The sequence below is a fragment of the Polypterus senegalus genome, chromosome 12, assembly GCF_016835505.1.
Source record: "Polypterus senegalus isolate Bchr_013 chromosome 12, ASM1683550v1, whole genome shotgun sequence".
In the NCBI taxonomy this organism is placed as follows: Eukaryota; Metazoa; Chordata; class Cladistia; order Polypteriformes; family Polypteridae; genus Polypterus; species Polypterus senegalus.
Genome location: NC_053165.1, coordinates 82953857 through 82981466, shown reverse-complemented (window position 1 = coordinate 82981466; position 27610 = coordinate 82953857). Strand labels below are relative to the sequence as shown.

Here is a 27610-nt window from a genome sequence, read left to right as displayed (position 1 = left end):
TACGCAATGCCCTCTGCAATTGCAGGTTAAGGGCCCAACAGAGCAGAGTCCCTTTTGGGATTTACGGGATTTGAACCCTGTAGCCTCCGAGCCACCAAAACTAAAACCCTTTCTTTCACAGAAGGACTTGGAATCAGTCATTCATGCCTTTATTACATCTCGGCTAGATTATTGTTAATTCCTTATAATGTGGGGCTGCCAAAATCGTCAATGTCGCGCCTTCAACAGGTTCAAAAATGCTGCAGCAAGATTTTTAGTGGGGTTGAGGAAAAAGAAGGATCATCTCTCCCCCATTTCGCCTCTTGCTATTGGCTACCGGCGAGGTGATTTAAAGATCTTGCTGTTTGTCCTGGCATGTTGTTGCCCCAAAGTACATCTGTGACCTCCTTCACCCCTATGGACAACAACTCCTCGTAGTTCCAAGATCTCGGCTGAAGTCTCAGTTGCTGCTCCGAGGCTTTGGAATGACTTGCCTTTCAACATCAGGTCTTCATCCTCCATCGAGGTTTTTAAAAGTTGTGTTCTTCCACCTTTCACTGTGTATAGTGGGATTGTGGTGGATATTCTAATTGGTGGTTTTATTCATCTGCTTCTGCGTGATTGTTTGCATTGTGTTTATTTTAATGCTTCTTTGTACAGCACTTTGGCGCAACCTCTGTTGTTTTAAATGTGCTTTTATAAATAAACTAGCTACAACAACAACAACATTTATATATATATAGCACATTTTCATACAAAAAAATGTGCTCAAAGTGCTTTACAAAATGAAGAATAGAAAAATAGAAGACACAATAAAAAATAAAATAAGTCAACATTAATTAACATAGAATAAGTAAGGTCCGATGGCCAGGGTGGACAGAAAAAACAAAAAAAAACTCCAGACGGCTGGAGAAAAAAATAAAATCTGCAGGGATTCCAGACCAGAGACCACCCAGTCCTCTAGCTGTTTAAGTCCGTGCTGTAAAAAGCCCGGGGTCCTAGAAAGTATTGAAATCGTCGGAGAAAAAAAAACCTGAAAAGTAGAGATATCAGGTAACTACTCAGGGCATCTCTCTACTAGGAGGATTAGGGTTACCGACGTTCTCGCCTCGCTTGTGTCTTAGCGGCTAAGCGACCGACTCTTTCTTCAGAGGTTTCGCTTTGCCGACGTACTCGCCCTGCTTGTGTGTCCTCTGAGGTGGAGCCCTTACCCCAACTCCACCTCTCACAGACAGACAGACAGACAGACACTTCCACGCGTAGACATCTCTCTATTATAATAAAAAAATCCTAGGACAAGACGTGACTTTCTCAGAGAGGCACTTTCACGTCCCGTGAGATGAGACTTTGTGCCAAGAGATTTAACCAGGCCTGGGGCCGGAAATAAAAGACAAAGAGTAGATGACAAAGTAGAACGTCGTAAAGAATTCAAAAACGTTGGCACAGTACACCTGCAGAGCAGGTTAGAAATAATGGAAGTACGAAAATTTGAAAGTCTCAAAAAAAATAACAGTAAAGATCGCATTAGCGCAAACAAACGGAAATTATTACTCGTTGAAATAACGGAACAGTGAAGAGAGATCGAATGTATTGTTTGGATTTAAACTTAGATTAGATTAGATTAGTAGATTATTTAATTCGTGTTGCCATCAGAGAAAAGTAGCGTTTCTTCCCAATGAAGAGGCGTTTCCACGAGAATTAAAAGATTTGTTGTTTGGTGAAAGTGAAATCCCGCTAGACAAGATTTTATGCAAAGAGATTTGGAAAAGTCCCACCAACATCTAAAACATTTAAAACCATGCACACAGTTCAATCATTTCTCATTTGTGTGAATGCTATTGTCAGACACAGTTTGTGTAGAGAGAAAGAAATGATATTCACTCACGGGCAGTTACACGTTGCGTTGTCACAATGTCATTCCAAACATGGAATCAAAATTCAATGCGATATTGATGAAAAGGTAAAAGTGAAAAGAGGTCGAATGTATGGACATCGGTGATATGACAGAAGTATGTAGATCTTGTTTGGCTTTAAACTTTAAGTCGGAGACTTGTAGATCGTCTAATCTGTGTTGCCATCAGGGAGAAGTAGTGTTTCTTCCCAATGAAGAGGCGTATCCACGAAAATTAAATGGTTTGTTGTTTGGTGAAAGTGAAATCCACATCCGTGAGCGTCAGAGGGGCAAAGTTGCTGGTGTGAAGCGCAGGCGGGGGGGTTGGCGATCGAAGGGAGCAAGAGGAGAAGGTCCCTAGTTTATATATAAGATAATCTAATCTAACTCTATAAACAAGCTTTCAAGCTAATATTCAATTATTTTGGAGTTTCAGTCAAATTTGTCTCATATTACGTCTTTTCTCACTGGTGTGGGTTAATTTGCAGTGCCCTCAAATGTAGAGAATCCCTTTCAGTTGTCCACGTGTTGCTGGTATTTACCAGTAAATCAGTTGATCTTGTAGAGCTGAGAAAACTGGCATCAGACTTTGGGTGACATTCCATTTTATCATTCATGTTCAAAGATCGACTGACGTGGGCACATTCTTGGGCAGCCGTTTTGGTGTGAAGGTCATGCCTGTCTTCAGCATAGTTGGGCAAAGGTGACTCGTGTTTGTTTGCGAGTCCTTTGTCTCCCAGAAACTGAAACTGCAATTCCTGTTTGGATTTCAGATGAATCGATTCAGATCAGACAGGCTTACCTTTCCAACAAGGAGCATCAGAGATGCAAATGCATGGCATGTGCCCATGTTGTGCCATACGAGGTCATTTAAAGAATTTAGCATCTCGAAGTCTGTGGTGTTGGTTTGTTTGGGGCTCTAGCTAGCATGAAACAAATGGCCTGAACAGCACGCCACCAAGTGTGCAGGGTCTTAGGGGAAGATCACTCGCCGTGTCTTGATAAATAATCCTTCATAGATCCTTAGTAAGAGTCTGTAGAAGAAGCAAATGAGGACGCTTACAGTCGGGCCCAATACTTGTGCACCTGCCGAATATAAGCAACTCTTAATGAGCACACAACTAGACCACATTGATGAAAACGTGATAAAAAAATAAAATGAAGGGTAGCAAATAACTCGAATACTAGACGGGTGAGACGTACTTTAGACTGAATCAGAAAAGCCGACTGTTGTGACAAAATGCAAAGATCAAAACCACCAGCAATACCTTACCGACTCAGAACTTTAAATATTTTAATTAATTATTCAAGGTAAACAAATCAAAATTCAAAAGCAAACTACTAGATTAAAAAATAACGAAAAAGCATTTGCAAAACAAAACAGAAAAAAGAGTAAATTCTTAACAGACAATTAACAAACACATACTGTACAGTCCATCACGCACATACTGCACTTGCCCAGGGGAGCTGGGTGGTCTCGTGTCCTCAGAACCCCTGCAGATTTTGTTTTTTTGTTTTTTTTCTGTCCTCCTGGTGGTTATTTGTTACTTCATCTTGTAAAGCACTTTGAGCTCCATCATTTGTATGAAAGCGTGCTCTAGAAATAAATGTTGTTGTTGTACAGTACTATAGTACGAGGGTGTTGTACCGTGAAAGCCTTATGGATGTAGTGAGAAGTTAAGCAAAATGACACTTTTTATTGGCTAACTAGAAAGATTACAATAAATATGCAAGCTTTTCCTAATAAATTCCAACAGCACTTCCAAAATTGCCCACTAGAGGAGGGTATCCTGCCGAACCCCAGCTAGATGTTTGGGAAATGCAGAATCTTTATATACAAAAAAAGGTTTAGTTCCCAAAAATGCTTGTAACAAGAATGAAGCTCCTTAGAGCACAAAAGACAAAATGGAGTTGCCTAAACCAAAAGGCAGTCCAAAAGAGCAAAGTCACAATACAGAAATCTAGAACGAGGTCCAAAACAACAGAGCCATAAGGTTCAGGAACGCAAGAAAACTCACCAACTCCCTAGCGCATTCAAAATCAACTGGCGGGGACTGTGGGAGACCCTCCGGTTTTATCGGGCAGAGATTGGCAGGTGGCCACGGCTCTAGGGAGACCACCCACAAATCATATGTAGCTTGTATGCATAGACAAAGTCAAAAATAAAGCATCAACATAACAAGAATCAAAAATGAACAAAGGAGACCTGAGACATGAATTTGAACACAACGCCAAAATTAGAGTCGTCGATACCAGAAAACACGTCGGAAACCAAGCCTTACGTAGGAGAGCTGAAGAACATGGCTGTACGAGCCACATGTCCACTTCTTCTGCGTTTTAGTCAACTTTTGGGGATTTCCTTTCGGATGTTTTAATTTGGAAAGCTTATCCTTAATCTTACCGACCGCTTAGGTTGCCTAATGGAGTGACCAGTTCTGCCGCTACGTTGTTGGCTTTGCATCAGTCATTTCTATGACATTGTATCCCAGGATGCATTGGGGTGGCATGACGATAATCTCATCAGCGTGTCTATTTAAAGGCGTGCTGACTGTTTCTATCTAGCCGTCATTTGGACAGCGTTCAGTATGACTTTGCGGCTCTCCCTCTCTTTCGTCTTCCAGTCCTGTGTGTGTTTCTTTGACTATTATATTTTTTTTGACGATCTACTGTATTCCATCTTTGTTTCTCTTCCCTGTTCTTTTGTTAAATTGGTAGACAGTACGGTTTCGTAGAAGAGAGTAGAAATCTCAGACCTGTCGGGTATAAACAGTACAATGAGACTGCTGAGTGACTCGACATTTGCATGATAGACATATGAGTGCTGACAAAAATAGCGGCCATTAAAACGCGGCGTCAAAATCGCACAGACAAAATCGCGAAAGTTTCATTAAATATGAATTACTAGTTAAAGCATATATGATAATGTTTATTTTAGAAGTCAACATTATGAGACACGGCAGCAGATAGTCCTTAAGATCACGCCCTGCATATGTAGGAAGAATTGCAGCAAGACGTCTTGATAGTTGAGCGTATTTAGACTTGCTGGCTGCCTGACTGCTGGTAATTCCGCTTTGTATACGACGCGTTATGCCAGCCCTCGACTGAGTTATTTGCTCGCGGCATGTCATCAGCAACACATTCTCGCATGTTCCACATGGTGATCGGAAACAACGGGTTGGCTCGTCGATTGCGTCTCAATCGACCAACGTAATTGTCCTCCCAGTGATCATAAACATTCTGGAGATTGTCGGGTCTACTCTCGCTCAGTTCATTGAAAGCGGACCCAACATCTTCCGGAGGAACGAAACTCAGTGCAATTATTATCTTTCAATACAGTTATAACCTAGCACAAAATGTGTACATAATGCGCACGTACGCTTCCCACTCTCTTGGCCTCTCTCGCGATTTTGTCGGCACGCATTTGTCAAAAACCAGTTAGCGAGTTTGTCGGCGCGAGTTTGTCCGTCACGGTTTTGTCGCCGCTCATATGTCTATCGTGCTTTTGTCAGTGAACCAGACTGCTGCATTTCATTTGTTCCCACAGACTAACACTGGGAATAACAATAAATATAAAAGGTCATTTAAGAGGGGTGGCCATTTGTACTTCACGCCCACCGTAAGGGAGTCCGATTTGTTGCTCTTGGTGACTTGTTGCTTATGATTTTGGGCTTGCTGGACTATGGTGGCATGGCTGGAGTGACATAATGACTGCACTCTCGTCCACAGACGCCACCTATTATCTGGAATATTTTTGGATAGCGTACCACTTTGAGAGGGCGGTTTCTGGGATGAGTGCATTGAAAAGAAAAACGGCCTTCCTATCACACGCTTGGCCCTTCAGCCAGACCTGGCGTCCATATTATTTTATACTTTTCTGTAAAAAGCAATCAAGGTCTCTCCCTGAAATTTATTATTGGGAGGCTGTAATTACGGGTTATTTTAGGCGTGACGAGGCCTAATTACATTTCTGCAAGTGAGGGCATCTGCCTTGCCAGCCTTTCTAATAACAACGCCTGGAATAAACCGTCGTCATAGACGCGCCACAAGTAACTCAGATGTGGGCGCTTCATGAAGCCACACATGGCTTGTAGCTGCCGCTTGTTGGTGTTAAAGTCTCTGTTGTGGTATCCAGTGTCTCTCAAACAATATGGCTGCTATTCGTGTGCTGATCGAGAGACAGAGGAGAGCACCGCCTGTTCTTGGTTCTTTTATTTCAGCTCTGTTAAGGACAATTATAAAATAAAATAAATGAACACACATGCACGCAGAAAGGATTCAAAACGTCTTCAGACCCCCGTCACCTTTTTCTCCTTTTGTTAGATTGCGCCCTTTGAGGTTTTTTTTTTTTCCGGTTACCCCAGAATGGCGAGAGTGAAATCAGGATTTTAGGAATTGTTGCAAATCTATTAGAAGTGAAAACTGACATTGACACAAGTACAGAGTTCAGACCCCTGTTACTCAATCTGCAGTTGAAGCCCCTTTTGGCAGCATTCTTGGGTCTGACGCCACCAGCTTCACACTCCTGCATGCAGGGATTGTCCGCCTTGCGTCTCTACAGATCATCTGGAGCTTCTGTCCGGTGGGATGGAGACCCTTGGTGGAACGACTCTGGGTTCAAGCCTTGGCTCTTTCTGAGCAGCTCAAGGACATTCCCAGAGTTGTCCCCAGTCTGCTCTTCTGCTGAAGGTCATAGTCCCTCACAGAAGGTGAACCCTTGGCACCCTGGAGCAGGTTTTCACGACTTGACCACGACTGGTCTTCCGGTCCCTGGAGCTGACGCTACCATGCATAGTTGGAATGGGAGACGAGGGGTTTCCCGACTCCCTCCAGACATGACGCTGAGCAAAGGAGGCCTATCGGACCACAGAAATGTCCTTCTCACCGCCTGAATGTCCTTTAGGTGTTTGGGGCAGCCACCCGTATATTGTCCCTGGCTGCCAAAGGGCTTTGAAAGAGCACTCGTGCTCCTGAGTCCCGAACTGAACTGATCATGTTAGGAAAAGATGGCGGCTTTATAAGCTGAAAAGCGGAAGTGATGTCATTTGGCCGGAACCGGAAGTGATGTTGACTCAAGCAGTTTTTGCCGTATTGGGCCTGCTGAGATAACAGAGGTAGGTTTAGTGCACCCCGCCACCCCCTTGCCTGGTAGGTAATTACCTCCGCTCAGCTTCCTCCTAGTCGCACGTGTGTGGCAGAGGTCATCTGGCCACTTTGCCATGAAGCCTCGATTGGTGGAGTGTTTACACTGATGGCTGTCCTTCTGGAAGTTTCTCTCATCTCCACACTGATTCTCTGGAGCTCAGCCAGGGTGACCGTTGTGTTTCTGGCTACCCTTCTTTCCGAGGCCCTTCTCCTATGATTGCTTGGTTTGGCCGGGTGGTCTGCTCTAGGAAGAGTTGTGGTTGTTCCAGACGTCTTCCTTTCCACGATTATGGATGCCACGTTGCTCTTTGAGACCTTCAATGCTGTAGACATTTTTATGTGGCCTCCCCCAGCTCCGTGCCATGACGCAGTTCTATCTTTAAGCAACTGCTTCAAAATCCTGGCTTGGTTTCTCTCACGGGTGGGACTTCATACTCAGATGTGTGCCTTTCCTCATCACAGAACCTGGATTTAGACCCCTCACAGTCCTCTGGGTGACTTAGCTCCTTAATGGAGAGTTACTTCTAACAACGCACTGCCTGGACGCCGTGTCCTTTTTGTGCAGTGCTGGAAATTCTCATTTTAGATTTCGGCTTCATTGCCCCCTTGGACCCCTTTCATCATTTTGACACGGAGATGCTCGATTGTTTCATTGAGTTTAGAGTCCCACTTAATCACTTCAGCGTGCGAATATTCAGCCTTTAAACAAAACGGGTCCCCCTTGATCCTTTGACTTGAAGAAACTCATCCATTTCACAGTGCAGGAGAGGGGGGTTCCCCTTCATCATTTCGACGTATTGATATTCGATCTAACAAACAAACTTCCCCTTTGATCATTTTGCCGTTTAAATTATTCGTCGTTTCGTCAGACATTGACTTGGAGAAAAGACCCCTGGGTGCACATTCAGAACACCCTGATGGTACATCTGCCCCTGTCTATTCATGACCTCTGGTGGACCCCAAATCTCCAAACGTTGAGCAAACCCCCCACTCCAAAGAGGCTGAATACCAGTGTGTGACAAGCTTGTCACGTCCGAGCCAAGAAAACCCCTGCCAACGCTGCTTTACGGGAGTAGCGAGAGTAGATAGATAGATAGATACTTTATTAATCCCAAGGGGAAATTCACAAATACAGGGTGTACGGGGTCGGAATCCTTGGGACGAGGTAACGTTTTGCTTTTTCATTCTTAATAAATTTACACCAATTTGTAAAATCCTGTTTTCATTTTGTCAATCTGAGGTGATTGAATGTTACTTGATGGGGCGGGGCGGGGTGAATTTAAATGATTTTACCACAAGGCTGCAACACAAAAAAATGTGGAAAAGTGAAGGGGTCTGAAGACTTTCTGAAGGCACAATGTAGATTTATGCCATTTATGTGTATTTACGTTGTGCTACCCGTCTACGACATGTTGAAATGTAAGTAACCAATGTAGACCTCAATGTGTGTCTCTGTTATAGCCATTTGGTTTGGGATTTGTAAGAGCAGTGTTAATGTTTGTGATGCACCATCTGTTGGAATGACAAATGGGATGCCTTTCATTACTACAGATGTTTGTGATGTGCCATCATTTGCAATCACTGAGACGTGGCAGCCAGATGGACACACAGACAGGTGGATAAAGATGAACGTTTGTCTGTTTGCACCGTTAACCCTTTCTACACCAGGCTTTGCAGAGATTCTCCGTTTGTATGAGTGAAGACCGCAGGGGATATTTTATTCCAAAATTTGACTGCACCTGCACTTCATTAACTACTAGCCGTAACTACCAGGCTTCGCCCGTGTAGAGTGAAACAGGACAGAGAGGAGAGCTCTGCCCGGCTTCGCCCCCTCTCGGCCCACAGCCTCTCTTTCTCTAGGATTAGCGCACATAAATCGGTACCACAAGCAAACTGTGATAATCAGCGCAATGAGAGAAGTCGCAAAATCAACCAGAATGTTCAAGCAAATTACAGAAAAAAACCCAATCTAAGTCCGTTAAGTAGTTCTCTCGTGAAAAGCAGACAGACAGACGTTGGATTTTAGATTTATATATATATATATATATATATATATATATATATATATATATATACATACTTGGCACAGGCATTCAGCGTTGCTCCCTATGGTGGGTCCAATAAAAAAATTGTAATTATATTAATGAATTGTCTTTACATAATTTGCTGACATCTATTTTGTATATTTCACACATGACATGTTAATTGGCGTTTCTTTAACTGACAAAAGTCAATAAGTAAATAAATAAATAAATACCATGTGACGCAGCACCAAATTCAGAAGTCTGCCCTTGGAGGCTGTGCGCCATATGAGGAGGAAAGGTGGGCAGAAGCCTTTGAGGTGATTTGAGTAGGCTGGGTGGGGCAGGTGCCCATACCCTGGCAGCCTGTGTTTGACAGCCGGCCTTTGGCCTTTGTTGACCGTAGGGATCTGATAACATGCAGACATGATTAAGTGGTAATTATGTCGTGTTACCAAGTTACTCGGAAAGAAAACAGTCGAGTGCACAAACACATCTGCACTGCCCTCTCAGGAGGCCAAGTGGGTCTCTCCAGAAAGAAGGAGATTCTGAGTGCGCTGTGCCAGGCTGCTGCCAAGTAACGTGTGTGTGTGTGTGACTGTGGATGTGTGTGTCTGTGTGTGTGTGTCTGTTTGTGTGTGACTGTGTGTGTGTCTGTCTGTCTGTCTGTCTGTCTCTGTGTCTGTGTGTGTGTGTCTGTGTGTGTGTGTGTGTGTCTCTGTGTGTGTGCGTGTGTCTGTGTGTGTGTGTGTGTCTCTGTGTTTGTGTGTGTGTCTCTGTCTGTTTGTGCGTGTGTGTGTGTCTGTTTGTGTGTGACTCTGTGTGTGTGTGTGTGTGTCTGTTTGTGTGTGTGTGTGCGTGTGTGTGTGTCTCTGTGTGTGTGTGTCTGTCTCTGTGTGTCTGTGTGTTTGTGTGTCTGTGTCTGTGTCTGTGTGTGTGTCTCTATGTTTGTGTGTCTGTCTCTGTGTGTGTGTGTGTCTGTCTGTGTGTATGCGTGTGTGTGTGTCTGTGTCTGTGTGTGTGTGTCTGTGCACACATGCAGAGTCAACTGCTTAACGCTCCTCTGTATTCCAAGTCAAGGTTGTTGTTTTTTTTCGTTTTTATTTTGTTATACAATTTCTTGTATTAGGAATGTGTTCGATTCTGCGTACCCCATGGGGTCCGAGCGCAGGCTCAGCCATTGTACAGCACCCCTGGAGCAAGTGCAGGTTAAGTGCCTCGCTCAAGGGCCCAGCAGAGTAGGATCGCGTTTGGCAGTGACGGGGATTCGAACCGGCAACCTTCCAGATGTCAGCACAGACTCTTCGCCCCAGTGGCAGGCTTTATCCTGGCATTACCCCTGGACTGGACCTCACATCGGCACCCCCCTCATACCTGGCCGATCACGAATTCCCAGTTAGTCTAGTAACCCTCACAGACAGCCGGTCTCTCGATATGTTCATTATGATGTGATTAAGGAGAAGCAGCGTAAATGAAAATGTCAGTACTTGTAAGACCACCCTTTGTGCGCAGCCCAATCTTTCTGTTATTGTTGAAGGGGCTTTGGCCACTTTTTTATTTAGCACACATCACCCTTTTGATACCAGGGTCTTCAATGATAGCCCACAAATGGTCCCGAGTCTGCCCTTGTACAAGCTGCCTACCTAAAGCTAGTTTCCTCCTCCTCCTTCTTCTTCATTTTCTTCTTCTTCCTCGTCTTCATCTTTTCCTGCTTTGACAGTACGTGAGCTCGATGTGCTTCATCAGCCTTCTCCATACAGCTCAGTCCTGCGCCTTCTCCCCAGGCAGGTCTTTGTCCTTCAGAACTTCTTTTCCTTTATCCATCTGCCTCCACTTTGGCCTCCCTCTCTTTCTCCTCCCCTGGACTTCCACTCCCATCACTCTTTTGCCCGCATGTTCATGGGCTCTCCTCATCACATCCTCGTTTCCTGCAGTTTCTGTCCCACTTTTGCTGTACGTCTCTGATCGTCTCATTTCTTATTCTGTCTCTCAACATTCTCCTGTCTGCCATATCCGATGTCTTCTCCTGCGTTCCCTTGACTGCCCACATCTCAGCTTCACACATCACTGCTGATCTTCCAACTTTACCTTTGCCTTAATTCTTCGATCACACAATGCTCCTGATGCCTCCTTCTAGATGTTTCCATCCACGCTGCACTCCGTGGGTATTCCATAATGAGGAAGTCAGCATTGGGAGATAATTAATATTATTTGTATAGGGTGAAGGATACCGGGGCATCAGTGAGCCCCAAACACAACCACACAAAGAGTCCCGGGTTCAAATAATGGAAGGTTTATTCAAGTATCACAAGCACGAAGTAAACGGGTGTTCTCTCTCTCTCACCACCGCACTGCCCCCCTGCAGTCGAGTGTTGCTCTACGCTCTCCCAGCTCCGACTCACCTGGAATAAGGGAGTGCGGACCCTATTGTTACAGACCCGGGAGTCCTTCTTGGGCCAGGGCGATTGCAGGATGGGAGCACTTCCGGGTCACACAGAAGTCCATTATAGCTGGGAGCTTGTCTCCCTGCGGCACCCAGTGATCCCAGCAGGACTACTTTTCCCAGCATGCCCTGCCAGCTTCCCACTGGGCACAGATATCTAGGGCGGTGGCATGTTTCCTTTTCAGTGGGCTGTCCATCCATCTCTTTCGGTTCTTCCTTCTGGGTCTGATCCATTTCTCCTCCCCGGCCGGGATGCCCATCTGCCTGTTAGGGGTGTCCCATCCAGGTAAGGAATTGTCCCCTCTTCTTCCCAGGATGCCCGTCCAGCCCCAGTGGCATCTACATTGTCATCAGCCTGGAATTGGACTAAGAGTGTATTTGAAAATGGATGAGCGACTGGCGGTGACAACAACAATTCTAGTAATGGTAACTACGGGGAGGCTGACAAGAATCAAAGCCTTGCTTGTCTAATAAAGGAGACTCGTGTCCTTTACCTGCCAGCTTCATCTCTCCTACCTGGCTTCATACTTAAGGTACGACTTGAGCTGGTCGGGGGTCTGAAAGCAGAAGCGAATGAGAGAATGAGACGGCTTGGCTGAAAGGAGAGGAGTGCAGGAAGCTGGAGTGCTGCTCAGAGGACGGGCGTGACGCCGCCTGCAACACGTTCTTGGACAGTTTGGGACACGCAGGCTTCTCCGTTTGTGTGGGAGGAACAATTAATGAGCTGCCTGCTCCACCGCAAGACTGTCTACACGTCAGCCTAGATTACGGCCCCCCATTTTAAAGATGGCCTTCGCCCTCGCAGCTTCTAATCCACTGTGGTCCTGTGACCCGCTCTGCAATGACATCACAGTTAAAAATACCAGCAGGTCACGGCAGACGCTCCATGGACAATTCCCAAAGCACTCGCATTTGGCTTTTTTTTTCTGTTTTTCTTTATTACCTCCTAAAGGTTAAACCTCATGCATGTCTTGCTGTTGGGAAATTTGCAGAAAGAGGACAATTGTACAAAATGGATGGTCAGAATCCCAGCAGTATAATCTGTCACTAAGTCTCCATTTAATGTGGCGTATACGCATGCAATACACGGTACACTAAAGGCAACGCAAGGAGTAGAAATGCAGTGCGGGAACATTCACTGGGGTTGAAGATTCAGTCACTAGGAGGGGGGCCTCCATGAAGAACAGGAAGCCATAAGTGTCCACGTACAGCCTGACACAACAAAACATCCTCGAGTCCAATTCAAGAGCCCGGCCTGGTAGCATCAGGCTCAGAACGGGAACCGGCCCTCATCACAGGGTTCACTCGCACTTCTTAAACCAAATATAGGCAGGAATACCCGGAAAGTGACACACGGAGAACGTGCAAGCTCCACAAAGATGGTGACTGGGTGCAGTAGCACTAACTGTCGTCCCACCGTGCGCCCTCCCTTCTAAAAGCAAAACAAAAAAACCTCTAAATTTGAGATATATTGTGGTCAGGTGAGGGAATGACCGAGGCCAAAAAGAAAGGTTGGGGTGCCACCTGGGTCGTCCTAAAGCAACACAAGCACACATTGGCACAAAACCAAAAAGGTTCAAAACAACAAAGCGTAGACTTCTCAAGACGGAACTAGTCGGCCCTCTTGAGCGGGTCATCTTTTATAGGAGCTCCGTTCTGCCATCTGCACGGCCCGCTGTTTCACTGTTCTATGCCTACTGATTTATTGGGCTCAGGGGGGCACCCCAATATGGCAGAAGTAAGCCGTTGTTGGTTGCATGTGGTGCAGAGCTAATGGGCTTATCAAACGCCTTCATGTGCCCAGGATATTCTTGGAGACTGCAGTAGCACTTGGGGTTGACTTATATCGGGGGGGGCACCCGTCCGTATGTTGTTCACGCAGAAGATCTCGAGTCTCCATGTGAAGTGCTTCAGAGTGACGTCATGGGTACCTGAGTGGACGTGAGGTGCGAGAGTAGACCAATTCAAAACAGAACATGGCTAACCACGGCACCGCCATGCCACCCTTCAGTTTATTGACCAAGCTGTCGTTTCTTGAGGGACCTTTGTAATCACACTTGTCTACCAAGACCACTCCAGTAGAAGTCATGGCTGTAACCGCGGCCCCCACAACACCTCCTCAGCGCTGAAGCAATCAGCCCCGGAGCTCACTTTGCCACACGCGCTCAGAGGGGGCTGGCGTTTTTATTTCTGTGCCATGATTGTTTTTTTGGGCATGCAGCAACCTGCCCGCTTCCTACCACCGAGTGCCTTTGTCTTTACTGCTCATCTCAGGGCTTTGTCTTGAGGCGCCACCACCGCTTTCAGGTTCACTCACTTCCTTTCTTCCCTTCTGGTTGTCGGTGTGTGTGTGTGTGTGTGTGTGTGCGCTGCCATTGACAATCACTCTGGTGTAGAAGTCCGAGCTGCTAAAAGTTACTCTGCTGAAGTTGTTGATGTGGAGCTTCACACCACAAGAACTGATGCAAAGATGCTAGAGTCACAGTCGGGAAGTGACAGTAAACGAGTGCAGACAAAACAAGTGAAGGAAAAAAGAATAGACATTCATCCTGACGCCACAAGGAGGCGCCCTAGAGGTGGGATGGTAGGATGCATAATAACAGCAACCACAACATTTATTTCTGTCGCACATTTTCATACAAATAATGTCGCCCAAAGAGCTTTACATGATGAAGAAAAGAGAAATAAAAGACAAAGTAAGAATTAAAATAAGACAACACTAATTAACCTAGAATAAGAGTAAGGTGGTCCGATGGCCAGGGAGGACAGAAAAAAAAAAACTCCAGATGGCTGAAGAGAAAATAAAATCTGCAGGGGTACCAGGGCCACAAGACCACCCAGTCCCATCTGGCCATTCTACCTCACATCAATGAAACAGTCCTCTTTGGATTTAGGGTTCTCATGATGATGGTCATGTGGACTTCTGGCTTTTAATCCATCAAGGGGACAGACGACATTGTGACCCCACTGCTGGCTCTCTTCATGGCCCTGGTCGAGTCGCTAAGCCTGCCTGTGTGAAGAGCGGCTGTGCGGTTTACAAACACCCTGAAAGGCACTTTATTGAGGGGAGCTTTCTTTTTAAGTCAGGTGGCAGGTCACATCCTACTGCTAACAGCCTTTGCGTCCCTTGTGATTGTCACTTAACTCTTGTGGAAGACGTGAGATGTTTTCAGGCCGCCCACAAGCTGCCACAGTGCAGAGGGAAGATGGAAATATAAAGAGTTAAAAAAACGTTTTATCAATGAACGTAAACTGAAAATGTGGACCTCCCTGAAGGGGTCTGTCTGACAGGTTCCTTGTCCTGGCAGGTTATAGAAACTTCTAGAAAGTGTCACCAGGAGGGAGCCGAGGGGACAGAGTCGATTTATCGTGTTTCGAGCTCTACCAAGCAATGAAACAAACCAAACAAAGCCCTGTAATCCGAATTTCACCATGGACACCACTGTCATCTTCTTCCTCTTCCTCTTTTCCACTTCTTTGTGGGGTTCACGTGTCTGATCTTTACTTAAGGACTGAACAGCATCATCTTCTCACAGGCCGTCGGGCCCCCCTGCACATGCAAGTGTGCCCCCTTATCAGGGGCTGTTACTTAATTACGGCTCTGTTCTGCACTCCTTCCCGCGCCATTGCTGTTTATCTGTGTTGCACAGACTTTTATGTACAACCCCAGATCAGACAAAGTTGGCACAGTATGGAAAATGCAAATAAAAAAAAAGAAAAACGCACTGATTCTGGAATTGACTTGGACTTTAATTTCATTGCAGACCGTATACAATAGAATAGAATTTATTTGAGTAGAGCCCAAAATTCACACAAGGAGGGCAGCAATGGGCTTTAACAACAGGCCCTGCCTTTTGACAGCCCCCCAGCTTTAACTCTCTAAGAAGACAAGGGGAAAAAAATGGGAGAAACCTCGGGAAAGGCAGTTCAAAAAGAGAGAGCGACCCCCTTAGCTGGTAGGCTGGGTGTGTAGTGGGGGTCAAAGAGAAGGGGGATCAATACAACACAAGTAATCGTCAGTACAATACAACAGTGCGATAGAAATCTTACAAGTGCAGAGCAGAACTCAACAGGAGACGATATCCCATAATATGATTTGGATTTGTTCAGAGTCCTTAATTAATTGGCCATTCTAACGATTCCTGCGATCCTCCATCACAGATGAGTTTGAACCCAAAGATATTGCGTGTTTTGTCTGCTCAGCTTCCTTTCATTTATGTCCATCGCTGCGTTTCTGGCCTGCAGCACATTCCAAAAAGGCCGTTATCAGCAGCTAGCTGTGTGAGCCCGTGGCTCCTGGAAACCATGGATTCTGGCAATCGCCCCATCGCATCCGTTGTGCATTAGCGGCTAAGTGAGGTCCTCATTTCTAGGAGGTTTTGTTGTGCCGATGTGCTCGCCTCGCTTGTGTATCAGCGGCTAAACGAGTTTCACTTTGGCGACAGAGTCGCTTTCTTTGAGCTTCATGCTGTAGCCTCGCACTTCCAGGACGGACGGACGGACGGACGGACGGACGGACAGACAGACATCCACGCGTAGACATTTCTATATAAGAGAAGTCCAAAAGCCTGCAGGGTCTGTCATGGTCGTCGGTGCTCTCGGTGAAAGTCATTCCTACTTCTGTGATGGCAGCACAAAAGAACACTGAGAGTTTAGAGCAACATGTGCCGCCCTCGAGGTGACATCTTTTCCAGGGAGGTCCATCCATCCCAATGCAGAACCACAAAGGCGGGGCAGTGGAAGAGGAGGGTCCGGGTACTGGCCTGCCTGCAGTCCTCCCCTGCCCCCAATAGAGAACACGTGGCGACCCCCTGCTGTTTTAACCTTAAGACGTGTTTGCAGGAAGAATGGGACACAAGAAGACGTGAAGCGCTTCATGGCTTGGTGTCCTCCCTGCCAAAACGTCTTCTCAGTGTTGTGACGTTGCCAAGTACTGAATGCCTTACCGTCTTTTTTTTATTTTTTGGAATGTGTTGCAGGAATGGATGTTTCTTCGCAAATGAAATGAAGTTGACCTGACAAAACGTGAAACTTCTTGGGTTTTTAACGTCTGCAGTGAAATAAAAGTCAAAGGAAGTTTAAGAATCGCTGCGTTTCTTTGGTTTTTAATTTGCACTCTCCATGCCGTCCCCACTTGTTCTGATTTGCGGTTGTAAAGTGACTCTCCTCCTGGGTTGCTGTACTGTCATATGTATTGTCTGAACACTGCGCCGTGGCCCTGGGAATCCAAATTTCATCCCACTGTAAAATGGACCGAGGTTCTGTATGTGTATCGAGGGTACAACAGTAAAGCCCACTTGACGTAACCTGACATTTGCTTCCCAGTTGCGGAGAAGAAAGCAATTTGCACTCTGAGGACATTCCTGAAGCCGCCTCTTACTTCCCTTGAATCAACCTCCGGCCCCTTGAGACCCGTGGTGGATCGGCACACACACACTCCTCGTTCCGGTAGAAACAGTCCTGAACATCTGTCATCTACTGGGGGAACCTTTGGCTGACCTGGACGCTGCAGTTTCCCAGCAGCTGTCCTCCACTTTCTCAGCCTACGTCAAGCTTCGCTCTTAGGACTTGAGAGACTTCCACGAATGCGTGGCCTCCTCGCACTTCCCATACACCTGCGCGATTTCTTCACGGGAATCGCCGCTTCAGTCCGGGAAGAGAGCTAGAGGTCTCTCAGAAGAGCTCATCTCTTGATTTGGCATGGGAACGCAAACCAGTGTCCCCAGTAGGAAGAATAAAACAAACAAACAAACAAAACATGGGACGGAGTGTGTGGGATGCAGAATCTGTGACCTTACATATATTCAGATTAATGTTTGCAATTCCTTTCTTTAAAGCCAAACGTGGGAAATGATAGCCCCTGTCTTTCAATTCCCAGACCCCCCTTCCCAATTGGCTGCATTTGCCAGCCTCCATTGTGCCACCAAAGGAAGTCCCCTGAGCGGAATGGAAAAGAAAGCAGTTGGGGAGTTTGATTGTCACCATAGCGTGGTGACACAATCAGCCAGTGCCTCATAAAGCCATCGGGAACAATGGAAGTGACGGCGTTGGGTCTGGAGATTAGCCACAACGTGGTGGGAAGAACGTGGGTGAAAGGAAGGTCAAAGAGTGGGTGACCTGGTGGCCATTGAGACTCTTTAAGATGAGATGAGTGACAGACCAATGAGATCAGGACTCACACATGGCGTACATTCTGCCCAGTGCCACAGACTCAGCCGGCATTCCTCTTGCCCACTTTCCTCTTGGGCTTCCTGTCTCCCATCTTCACACACATGGTGCCCGCCATCACGCCTTACTTGTTCATGAAGTTATGGCTGGATGATTGTCATTTTATTTTGGAGTAATCAAAGTGCGCTGTATTCTAATTGATGTCCTTCACAGGTGACGGAGTCCAGTTGTGACTCTTTGTTTTGGTTGGGCGCTGTGGAATTCTGGGGTGTTGACACTTCGAGAATTTCCATCTCAGAGTTGGCATCGTGCCTGGGGTGGGTCTGCTTGGAAATTGGCCTGGATTCTTTACTACACTGAGCTGGATGGTTAGAGCAGTTGCTTCCCATCTCCAGCGCTGGACCCCGTGAAAGCCTGCGTGGAGTTTGCTTGTGTTCTCCGTGCGTTTGTGGATTTGTCTCCCAGTGCTCTGCTCTTCCTCCCAAATCCTAAAGACATGCAGTTTAGGGGGACTGGTGCAGTATAGCTGAGTTTACCGCTTGATGGAACTAGAAGCCCATCCAGGGCTGAGGCCTATCTTGGAGCTGATGTAGGCAGGACTAAGCTCTGAACTGGAGTAATCGTGTGTTCGGCTCGAGCATTGCCTTGCTCGGAGCATGGCGCTACTTGAACGAGCACCACATGTGCTCGCGCGCCATGCTCGAGTCTCCGCCCCGCACGTTTCACGGGTTGGAGACAGCCAATCAAGGGGCAGGTAAGTACTGCCCTCACTGTAATGCCAGTAGCCATGTGACTCTATACTTTCATCTGTATTGAATGAGTATGAATTGTGGAATTGCAACGGTAAATTTAGAGCACACAGAAGGGTGAGGATCAAATGCGCTCTCTCCTGTCACTCTAAATGTAAATGCTGATGAGATATGAAACGTAACCAGTAGTCAATGTGCACGCTGGCTGCCAATTGAAGAGTGAATAAGCTGCTCTTTTGGGTTCATATATTTGTAAATCTGACGGACTCTAAAGGAGTCAGTGCCTCACCAGCCATGAACCTCACCGCACGTCACTGATCAGGAGGACAATCACGGAATGCGAATGACCAGGAGCAGCGCTAAGTGTCGGGACTTTTAAAACATTAAAAATGGGCTTTCTGAGAACACAGCGAACATGTCTATGATGCTCTCCGGCGACTGGCACCCCTAGGACTGCCCAGTCCTCTCTTCTTCTCAAGTTACTCAACTTGTTCTTGTCGCAAGTACATAACCTCTCCGCTTGTTAAATGTTGTCTTCCACCTGAGAGACCTGCACGACTCCGATTAACATGGCTGGTGTTTCTGTCACTTTCTGACCTTTTCCAATGGACCAGGCACCCTCCCTTCTTCAGAGCAGGGGGTGCCTGGTTGTCTCCCATTGACTTACGTTATACTCGGGTGCTCAGTAGAGCAAACGAACATCGCGATTCATTCGGACCGAACACCCGAACACTTTGGTGCTCGCTCATCACTAATCGTAATAACTAGCAGAGGATGTAGAGTCCCAGAATAATGGTGGTCTGATGTACAATCCCAGAATAATGGTGGTCCGTATAGAGTGAGCGGAACGCTTACATTTTGGAAAGACAATCTTTTATTTTCACCAATCAAAAGTGCGGCTTCACGGTGATCACATTGGTGGCCCAACATCTTTAAACAGACGTTAGTCTAAAGATGTCAAAGCAATGCCTGCTTGAAAGTTTTGAGTATTTGACGATTAAACTTTTCAATTTCAGAAACACATTATTTTGTCTTCAACATAAAAAAACAAAATATCACGTGCAAAGAAACGTCACTTCAAGGATGTAATAGGAATGCTCTCATGTGGTCGGAAGTTTCGATTTATTTGATAATCTTTTTGATTGTTGCTGTGCATTTCCTGCATTGTGAATCCTGGACTTTGTCTCACATGCCTGTGTGCCATTGTGTGTCTTCTGTGATTTGCCTGACCCTCAGCAGATGTCACTGATCTTCTTATTCTTTCTGCCGTTGTGGTGGCTATCACTTGGTTTTGAGATCACTTGGCTGTAAACACATGAGCACAGGTCACTTTGCCATCCTTTATTTACATTTACTAAACTTCAGTCTGCGGTAAACGTTAAACACAATGCTTATACTTGATTATGAACTGTGAACACGTATGTACAGAGTCCTGGGGGATTAGCAATAGATGGGCTTGCAGGGATTGTGGTTTTATTACATTAAACTTTTCTGGCCACCAGAATTGCTTCTTGCTTGTCTTTGCACTTCAGCTTCTTGTTTAGACAGGCAGGTCATAAAGAATTGGGGCTCCTATGTAGGTGATCCCCGTGTATTCTTCTGGTTGGAATTTGCAAGGAACAAAAACATATGGTGAAGTCTTCCTCAAGTACAAGTCAAAATGGCTGCCACAAGATGGTGTTGGAGCCGGTTTTTTGTGGTCCATGGCGGAGGAGGATGGAATACAGACGTGACGTCATTGAACTTCTAGCTGTCACTCATCCCTTCTACAGTGGGAGGAAGAGAGAAAGCACTAGGCAAAGGCACCAACCCTGGCGTGGGACAGATTAGTTATTAGCGAAACAAATGGGTCTGATAAATGACCTCCTCTTTGTCAAATTTCTTATGTTCTACCCTTAATTGAGTCCTGAAGTTGTCTCCTATGCGCTCGTGTGTGACACTGCTTATTCTTTCTCGCTCTTCATCACTTAATCACCTCATGTGATGTGCGTGATGCTCAGCAGATGCTGCTGTTCTTTTTCTTTCATCCTACTATGGTGTTCATCATCACCTAATTGGCCTCTGTGATTCACCTAATGCTCAGCAGATGTTGCTGCTCTTCTTTTTCTTTCTGCCCTGTCACTTGGTTGTGCAAGCACCGTAATAAATATAAAACCCACAGGTCACTTTGCTGAGGTGGCCACTACCTAAAATGTTATGAATTTCCAGTATGTATCAGGTCATAAACTTTCAATTAAGACCAAGATCACCTGAAAGATGCCCAGAGAGTTATTCTGACCGCAGATAATCAGGAATTTAGTTTTACATCTCACCCAAAGGATGGTGCCATATTTACAGCACAGTGTCCCCCCATCACTGCACTGGGGTAATGGGACACACGCACAGACCACAGGGGTAAGCGCCCCCTGCTGGCCTCACATACAACTTTTCCAGCAGCATCATCCCAAGCTTTTCCCGGTTGCTGCCCCATCAAAGTAGTCACCAGGCTATGGATAGATAGATAGACAGATGTGAAATTCACTATAAGATAGATAGACAGATGTGAAATTCACTATATGATAGATAGATAGATAGATAGACAGATGTGAAATTCACTATAAGATAGATAGACAGATGTGAAATTCACTATAAGATAGATAGATAGACAGATGTGAAAATTCACTATAAGATAGATAGTGTCATAAATGAATAGACAAGGAACTACAAAAAGGTTTGGGTCATCCACCAGTATAATTTTTCCTGGCTGCAAAATTGTTGAAAGTAGTATGTCGGTTTGAGCCCAGAACAAAACTGAATTGCTCAGGTGTGGCAGTTTTAAGGGAATGCAGAGGAAATGACATCAGTGGGGCCGGAACCGGAAGTGACATCATCAAGACCAGGCGGAATTTCCCATAAGTGGTCTGCAGTGGAAAGAGATAAAAGATCAGTCCACTACGCCACCTCCTGGTCTGCTGTGGAATTGCCCTCATTCTGGCCCTTTTGCTGCCGCCCATACACACGGGTGTGGTAATTGATAGATATGAAACTCACTCTATGATAGAGAGATAGATTGATACCCACTAGAGTCTGAACACACACCACAAAGAAACACTTCATACTTGGCAGTCGTAGTCAGGCGCTATACTGGTGTATTGTTGGTATGTTTGTCCAAAGGGGATGATTTGTCTCAAATGAATGGTTAAACAGAGGGGTCTCACAAGCCCTCAGTCTCCTTTGCTGATATTGTTACTGAAGACTGAAGGGTCGTCTCCTCCTCCTCCTCCTCCTCTTCATCTCAGAAGGTTTCATGAGGGGTTCATGACATGAACGTTGGTTGAATGAGCATCTGAGGTTTTGTACTATGGCCTGATGTTCACTTCTTACCTGTACATTGGCTCCCGTCCACGTCCCCCTGGTCTGATTGTGGGAAGCCTGTTGTCGTCCACCTGATTAGATTGTGACAGAAGGTGAATTTGCTGTCTGCCAAGTGGCTCAGGTCTAGCAGCTGCGCCATGTTGCCAGTGTTTGCCATCTGACGGGTGTTATTCATTTGCCAAAGTATTTCTCATTGATTTCTTCTGCACATGAAACTGTTAACATTATAAAAAATAAATCACTGTTAAAACTGACCTATAACTACCTGGGAGGATGTCTTGGATTTTACTCCAGCAGACTTTACTAACACATTTTTTTTTTCTCTCTCTCTCTCTTTTTCTTTGCAGTTTTGATGTGGAAAATGGCCCCTCGCCAGGTCGTAGCCCCCTTGACTCGCAGGCGAGCCCAGGGCTGGTGCTGCACCCATCGTTCCCTCAGAGCCAGCGACGGGAGTCCTTCCTGTACCGATCTGACTCCGATTACGACATGTCTCCCAAGACCATGTCCCGCAATTCATCGATCACCAGCGAGGCGTGAGTATCTCAGGGTTCTTCCAGTCAGTCACGTCTCTGTGCCCGTGTCACACGTGTATTCACACAGGGGTCTCGTCTTCAAGCCTATTTCAGTTGTGTCAGGATTGTTATTTGTATAATGAATTTGTGAGAAGACCTGGAGAAACAAAATTCACTCCACATGTCACAGTGTGAAGGAAGATACTGTGTGTAGTCAAGACAGTCCTCCTTATGGCAGCTAGTGACTAATTCAAACACCGTGTATCTTGTGTAGTGTTTGTAATCGTCACCGTCGCCAGCCGGCAGTTCTTGTGGGTAAATTCAAGAAATGTCACCTGACTGTTGAGTGGGCACCACCGTCTGACTGGCCAGCTTTGTCCTGCAGTAGTGAAGAGCAGCATGAGTAACACAGAATTACAGAAGATGTGCCTGGGCTCATGAACAGTTTGAAGAATGAATGGAGTGAATAAACTATAAAAGATATGAGCGAGTAACAGCGACAGGTATCCAGTGGATGTAGAACGTCGACGGACCCCTTCACAATATTGTCTTGAATGGAATCAAAATGGGGCTTTGGGGCTGCTTTGTTACATCAGGGGCCTAAGCGGCTCACCGTCACTTCTTCATTGTACCAAAGGTTGCTTCAGGATAACATGAGACCCTCTGGCTTAACATTGAAGCTCAACCGAAAATGGGCCCTTGCAACATGACAAGGACCCTCAGCATAGCAGGAAATCCACCAAGGAATGGCTGAAAAGAAGAAAAAAATGGAGAATTCCTGGAATGACCAAGTCAAAGCACTGATCTGAATCCCAAAGAGGAGTGGGAAAAACCTTTCTTCCAGTCGATGTTAGAGACTTCTAGAAGGTTAGAGGAAACGCCGGCTTGAGAGGACAAACCCGGCTATTGGAGCAGAGGTTGGGCTTACACAGATGGAAATAGTGTATCTGTTCATTTTTCATGGAAATAATTATTATAAAATAAAATGCTCATTATTTTTTTTTTCCAATTACATGTCCTTCATCTACAGATGCTATTTCAGTGAAGATCAAATCCTGCTATGTCCACATGCATTCAAAAAGGATACAACTCTGTGGGGTGTACTTACAGTCCTAGCTGATTAAGGAAGTTTCACATTAAATACGGTTAACAGCCTGAGCTGAAGTAAAAAAAAAAAAAAAGTGCCAGGGACCACCTGGTGCCCCCAATAACTGCTTTGTATCCTTGCCCAACACCACAGAACCAACTTGACTCCACGTATGCAAAGTCCAGCACAACCTCAGAGTGTCTAGATGTTGGCATTCAGGTCTTCACGAGGCTAACTCTGTCTCCTTGTCTCTTATCCACAGGCATGCTGAGGATCTCATAGTAACCCCTTTTGCTCAGGTAAGAGGAATCTTATTTTGTCGCTCTGCCTTGTGTAAAATGTGTTTGTGTCCCGGTCTGTGATAATAAAGTGTGACAAAAATTAAAACGTAAGTGGAAAAAGGTTTAACTGGAATTGACTTGACAAGCCACTTTAGGTTGGCCACTGCCCTGCACCCAAGCTGTGGGGGGAAACATCCTGTGGCAGGTACCCCCGAAATGAATGAAATCCATTTAAAAATGCTTAGCGTTGTCTGTCTATCCATGTTATATAGTGCCTTTCACTATCTATCTATCTATCTATCTATCTATCTATCTATCTATCTATCTATCTATCTATCTATCTATCTATCTATCTATCTATCTATCTATCTATCATATAGTGCCTTTTATTATCAATGTCTTATTCCAGAGTCTTTAATTGCAATTTACCTCCCATATCTGCAATAAAGAGTCATCTTCTTCTTCTTTTGGCTGCTCCCGTTTGGGGTCGCCACAGCGGATCATCTTCTTCCATCTCTTTCTGTCCTCTGTATCTTGTTCTGTCACCCCCATGACCTGCATGTCCTCCCTCACCACATTCGCAAACCTCCTCTTAGGCCTTCCTCTTTTCCTCTTACCTGGCAGCTCTATCCTTAGCACCCTACTCCCAATATACCCACCATCTCTCCTCTGCACATGTCCAGACCAACACAATCTCGCCTCTCTGACTTTGTCTCCCAACCGTCCATCCTGAGCTGACCCTCCAATGTCCTCATTTCTAATCCTGTCCATCTTCGTCACACCCAGTGCAGATTTTAACATCTTTAGTTCTGCCACCTCCAGCTCTGTCTCCTGTGCCACCGTCTCCTGCCCATATAACACAGCTGGTCTCACTACCGTCCTGTAGACCTTCTCTTTCACTCTTGCTGATACCCGTCTGTCACAAGTCACTCCTGACACTCTTCTCCACCCACTCCACCCTGCCTGCACTCTCTTCTTCACTTCTCTTCCACACTCCCCATTACTCTGTACTGTTGATCCCAAGTATTTAAACTCCTCCACCTTCACCAGCTCTACTCCTTCATCCTCACCATTCCACTGACCTCCCTCTCATTCACACACATGTATTCTGTCTTGGTGGTCCTACTGACCTTCATTCCTTTCCTCTCCAGAGCAGATCTCGTAAGATTAACTGGTGATTCCAGACTGGCCCAGTTTGCATTTGTGCCTACCTAGGGCCCTGCAGTGGCTTGCCAGTCAGTGTACAGTTGATTTCTGCCCTCAACTCAATGCTTCCAGGACAGGCTCAGGCCTTTCGTTGCCCTATATTGGTTTAAGTGTGTATAAGAATGTCATGTTTCATATCCCATTAATATACACTCGCTGAGCAAATTATTAGGGACACTTGCTTATCCATGTAGTTCTCCAGTCAGCTAAAGCACGCAGGACTGTTCCTGTAAGATTAACCCCTGCCTGATATCGTTTAATTCCAGCTGATTGGTAACTGATTTCCGGTTTCGACTCACTTTTCCTCAGTCTGCGCTGGTCATTTGAGTTCTTACTTTTGATTTCAAACCTTTTTCATCTCATGCATTCAGCTCAAATCAGATCCCCTCTCGTGTCCAGCCAACCCGTCACCTTCTGCTAGGCGAGTCCAAGTCTCGATTTCAGACCACTTTGACCTTTTTGGCTCGTGCACAGTAGGTGGAGTTCATTTTTATCATAAATTTATCCAAAGTATGAAATGTACAGAACAGCTGTGTGGGCTCGTCTGCGCAGCGGAGTGCGCCCAGTGGCCATCAGCAGCTGTCTCGTTTCAGTGCAGCCTCCATGCACGTCATGTCAGTGGTGACAGCTCCCTTTTCAGTGTCATCTGTGTGGAAACATTGCCCAGAATCAGACAAGTAAAGTGCACCGTGTGGATGTGTGGAATGTAAAAGTTCCCTGTGGGCCAATTTTCCACAATCATTAACACGGTTTCCCACACCAGTGACTGGATTGTGCCTCCCTAGATGAACCCCCACCCCCCAGCACAAGACAGTTGAGCCCCTCAAAAGCAGAGCACTGCAGGGAAGTAGGTCAGTGTCGTCCATACATGCAAGCAGGCAGGAGAGAGTCTCCTAATGAACGCCCAGGGGCAGTACGCTGGAACTAGGCCGACTAGCAATGGCGCTTTTCCGCTTTTCAGACCTGGTTAATTCAATTTTAGTATTGATGGGGTGGAGCCTATTCAGATGGCATCTGAAACCAACTCTGGATGGGGTGCCTGTCTGGCACAGAGACTGTGAGATTGATTGATCATCTATGTTATGCTGGCTGGGGCTACCAACATGTCATCTGTCCTCATCCTGCTTCATCTCTCCTCCTTGCCACACTCTCTGACTTTGGCATCACTGGGGCTGCCTTCAGGTGGTCCGAGTCCTACTTCTTGGGCAGATCCTACTGTGTGATTTAGGGAGGAGGGATGTTAAGGGTGCCCCAAGGATTGGTGCTGGGCCTTTTCCTCTTCTTCCTGTGCACCCCCTCACTAAGTCCTATCATCCTGCTCCATGGCTTCTCTTATCATTGCTGTGCTGATGGTACTCAGTTGACCTTTATGTTCTCTCCAGAGAGTCACCTGGTAGAAGCTAAAAGCTCTGCATGGATGAGGGAGCACCACCTTCAGCTCAACCTGGTGAAGATGGGGCTTCTTGTTATCCCAGCTTGTCCATCTGTTCAGCTCGGTTCATCATCACTAACTCCTGCCGAGCCTGTAGGTAACGTTAGAGTGGTGACCAGCTGTCCTTCACTAGCCATGTCGGAATGGGCTTTTGGTCTCAACACTACAAACAACATGCACACCATCAGACATGTTTCTGACAAGGGTATGTGGCACAACTGCTGCTCCAGGCTTTGGTCTTGTTACATCTGCTGGCTGTAGCACAGGTATGTGTGCCCAAGTCACTGCAGATGATTCAAAATGCAGCAGCAACCCGACACATGCAGATGTCGCTCCTCTTTTCAGATCACTACATTGGCTCCCCGCAGCGGCACACGTTAAGTTCCAGACCTCGATGCTTGGGTACAGAGGAGTCAGTGGGTCAGCACCTGTGAGGTCCTCTGCTCCTTCTCGAACACACAGCATCTGTAGATGGCACCACTCCGTGCTATCCAATCTCAATCCAAACTCTCCTTTCTTGTGCAGCTTCCAGCTGGTGGAATGAGCTGCCCACCTCCATGCCGACCTTCTGACTCCCTCAATGTGTTTAAGAAGCGTCTGCAGACTCTCTTGACCTTTGAATTTCTCTCTAACTTCTCTCTGCTGGATCCTAGGAAGTGTAACTCGCTTGCATTTTGTTCTGAGCTCCTCATTTGTGATGATCAATTTTGTCACCTTGTCCTGTCACACTTGTTTCCAAACGGTGCCCCAGGCTGATGTTTGCTCGATTATGTGGAACTGTTTTGGAAGTTGCTTTCAATAAAAGTATCTGCTATGCAAATAAATGTAAAGACCACTGATTAGCAAAAGAGCCCTGTTTACGAACACGTAACCCTCCTTCACGTTTTGGTCAGTCTTTGTCTCCTTCTCTGTGCCATCTTTAGCTTCACTCTTTTCAACTCCTCTTCCTTGTATCCCAACTGAAACAGCTGGCACGCTCATTTTTCCAGTGTACTCTGCCCTGTTCCACCTTCAGTTGATGTCTGTCTGGCACCCAGGCTATAAACAACGCAGTGGCTGAAAGTCTCCACTAGGTGGCTCCACCTGTAGTGCTAGCAGCTATGTGGCATTGACTGTGTTGAGCCTTTGCTCAGTCTTACGCCAGGACTACATTCACAGTGGTGCCCGTCATTCTAACCCGTTTCCTTTCTCTGTGTTTTTTAGGTGCTGGCAAGTTTGCGCAGCGTAAGAAGTAACTTCTCCATCCTTGCGAATGTTACCACCCCAACTAACAAGTAAGCAGATGCTCTCATTTTCATTGATTATTCAGGGGTATTCTTTAACACCTGTATGATGGGGTGCCCAG

General features: G+C 46.1%; 1 protein-coding gene across 4 annotated transcripts in view; it reads left to right on the top strand.

Annotated features, from left to right (window-relative positions):
• The window catches only part of pde4a (phosphodiesterase 4A, cAMP-specific), a 640523-nt gene that overhangs the window by 514701 nt on the left and 98212 nt on the right, over positions 1-27610 (top strand). For all 4 annotated transcript variants that reach the window (XM_039772684.1, XM_039772683.1, XM_039772685.1 and 1 more), the window contains 3 exons: positions 22095-22280; positions 23609-23645; positions 27469-27539. In XM_039772684.1, coding sequence (XP_039628618.1) covers positions 22095-22280; positions 23609-23645; positions 27469-27539 — 294 coding nt within the window. The remainder of the gene's footprint in view (positions 1-22094; positions 22281-23608; positions 23646-27468; positions 27540-27610) is intronic.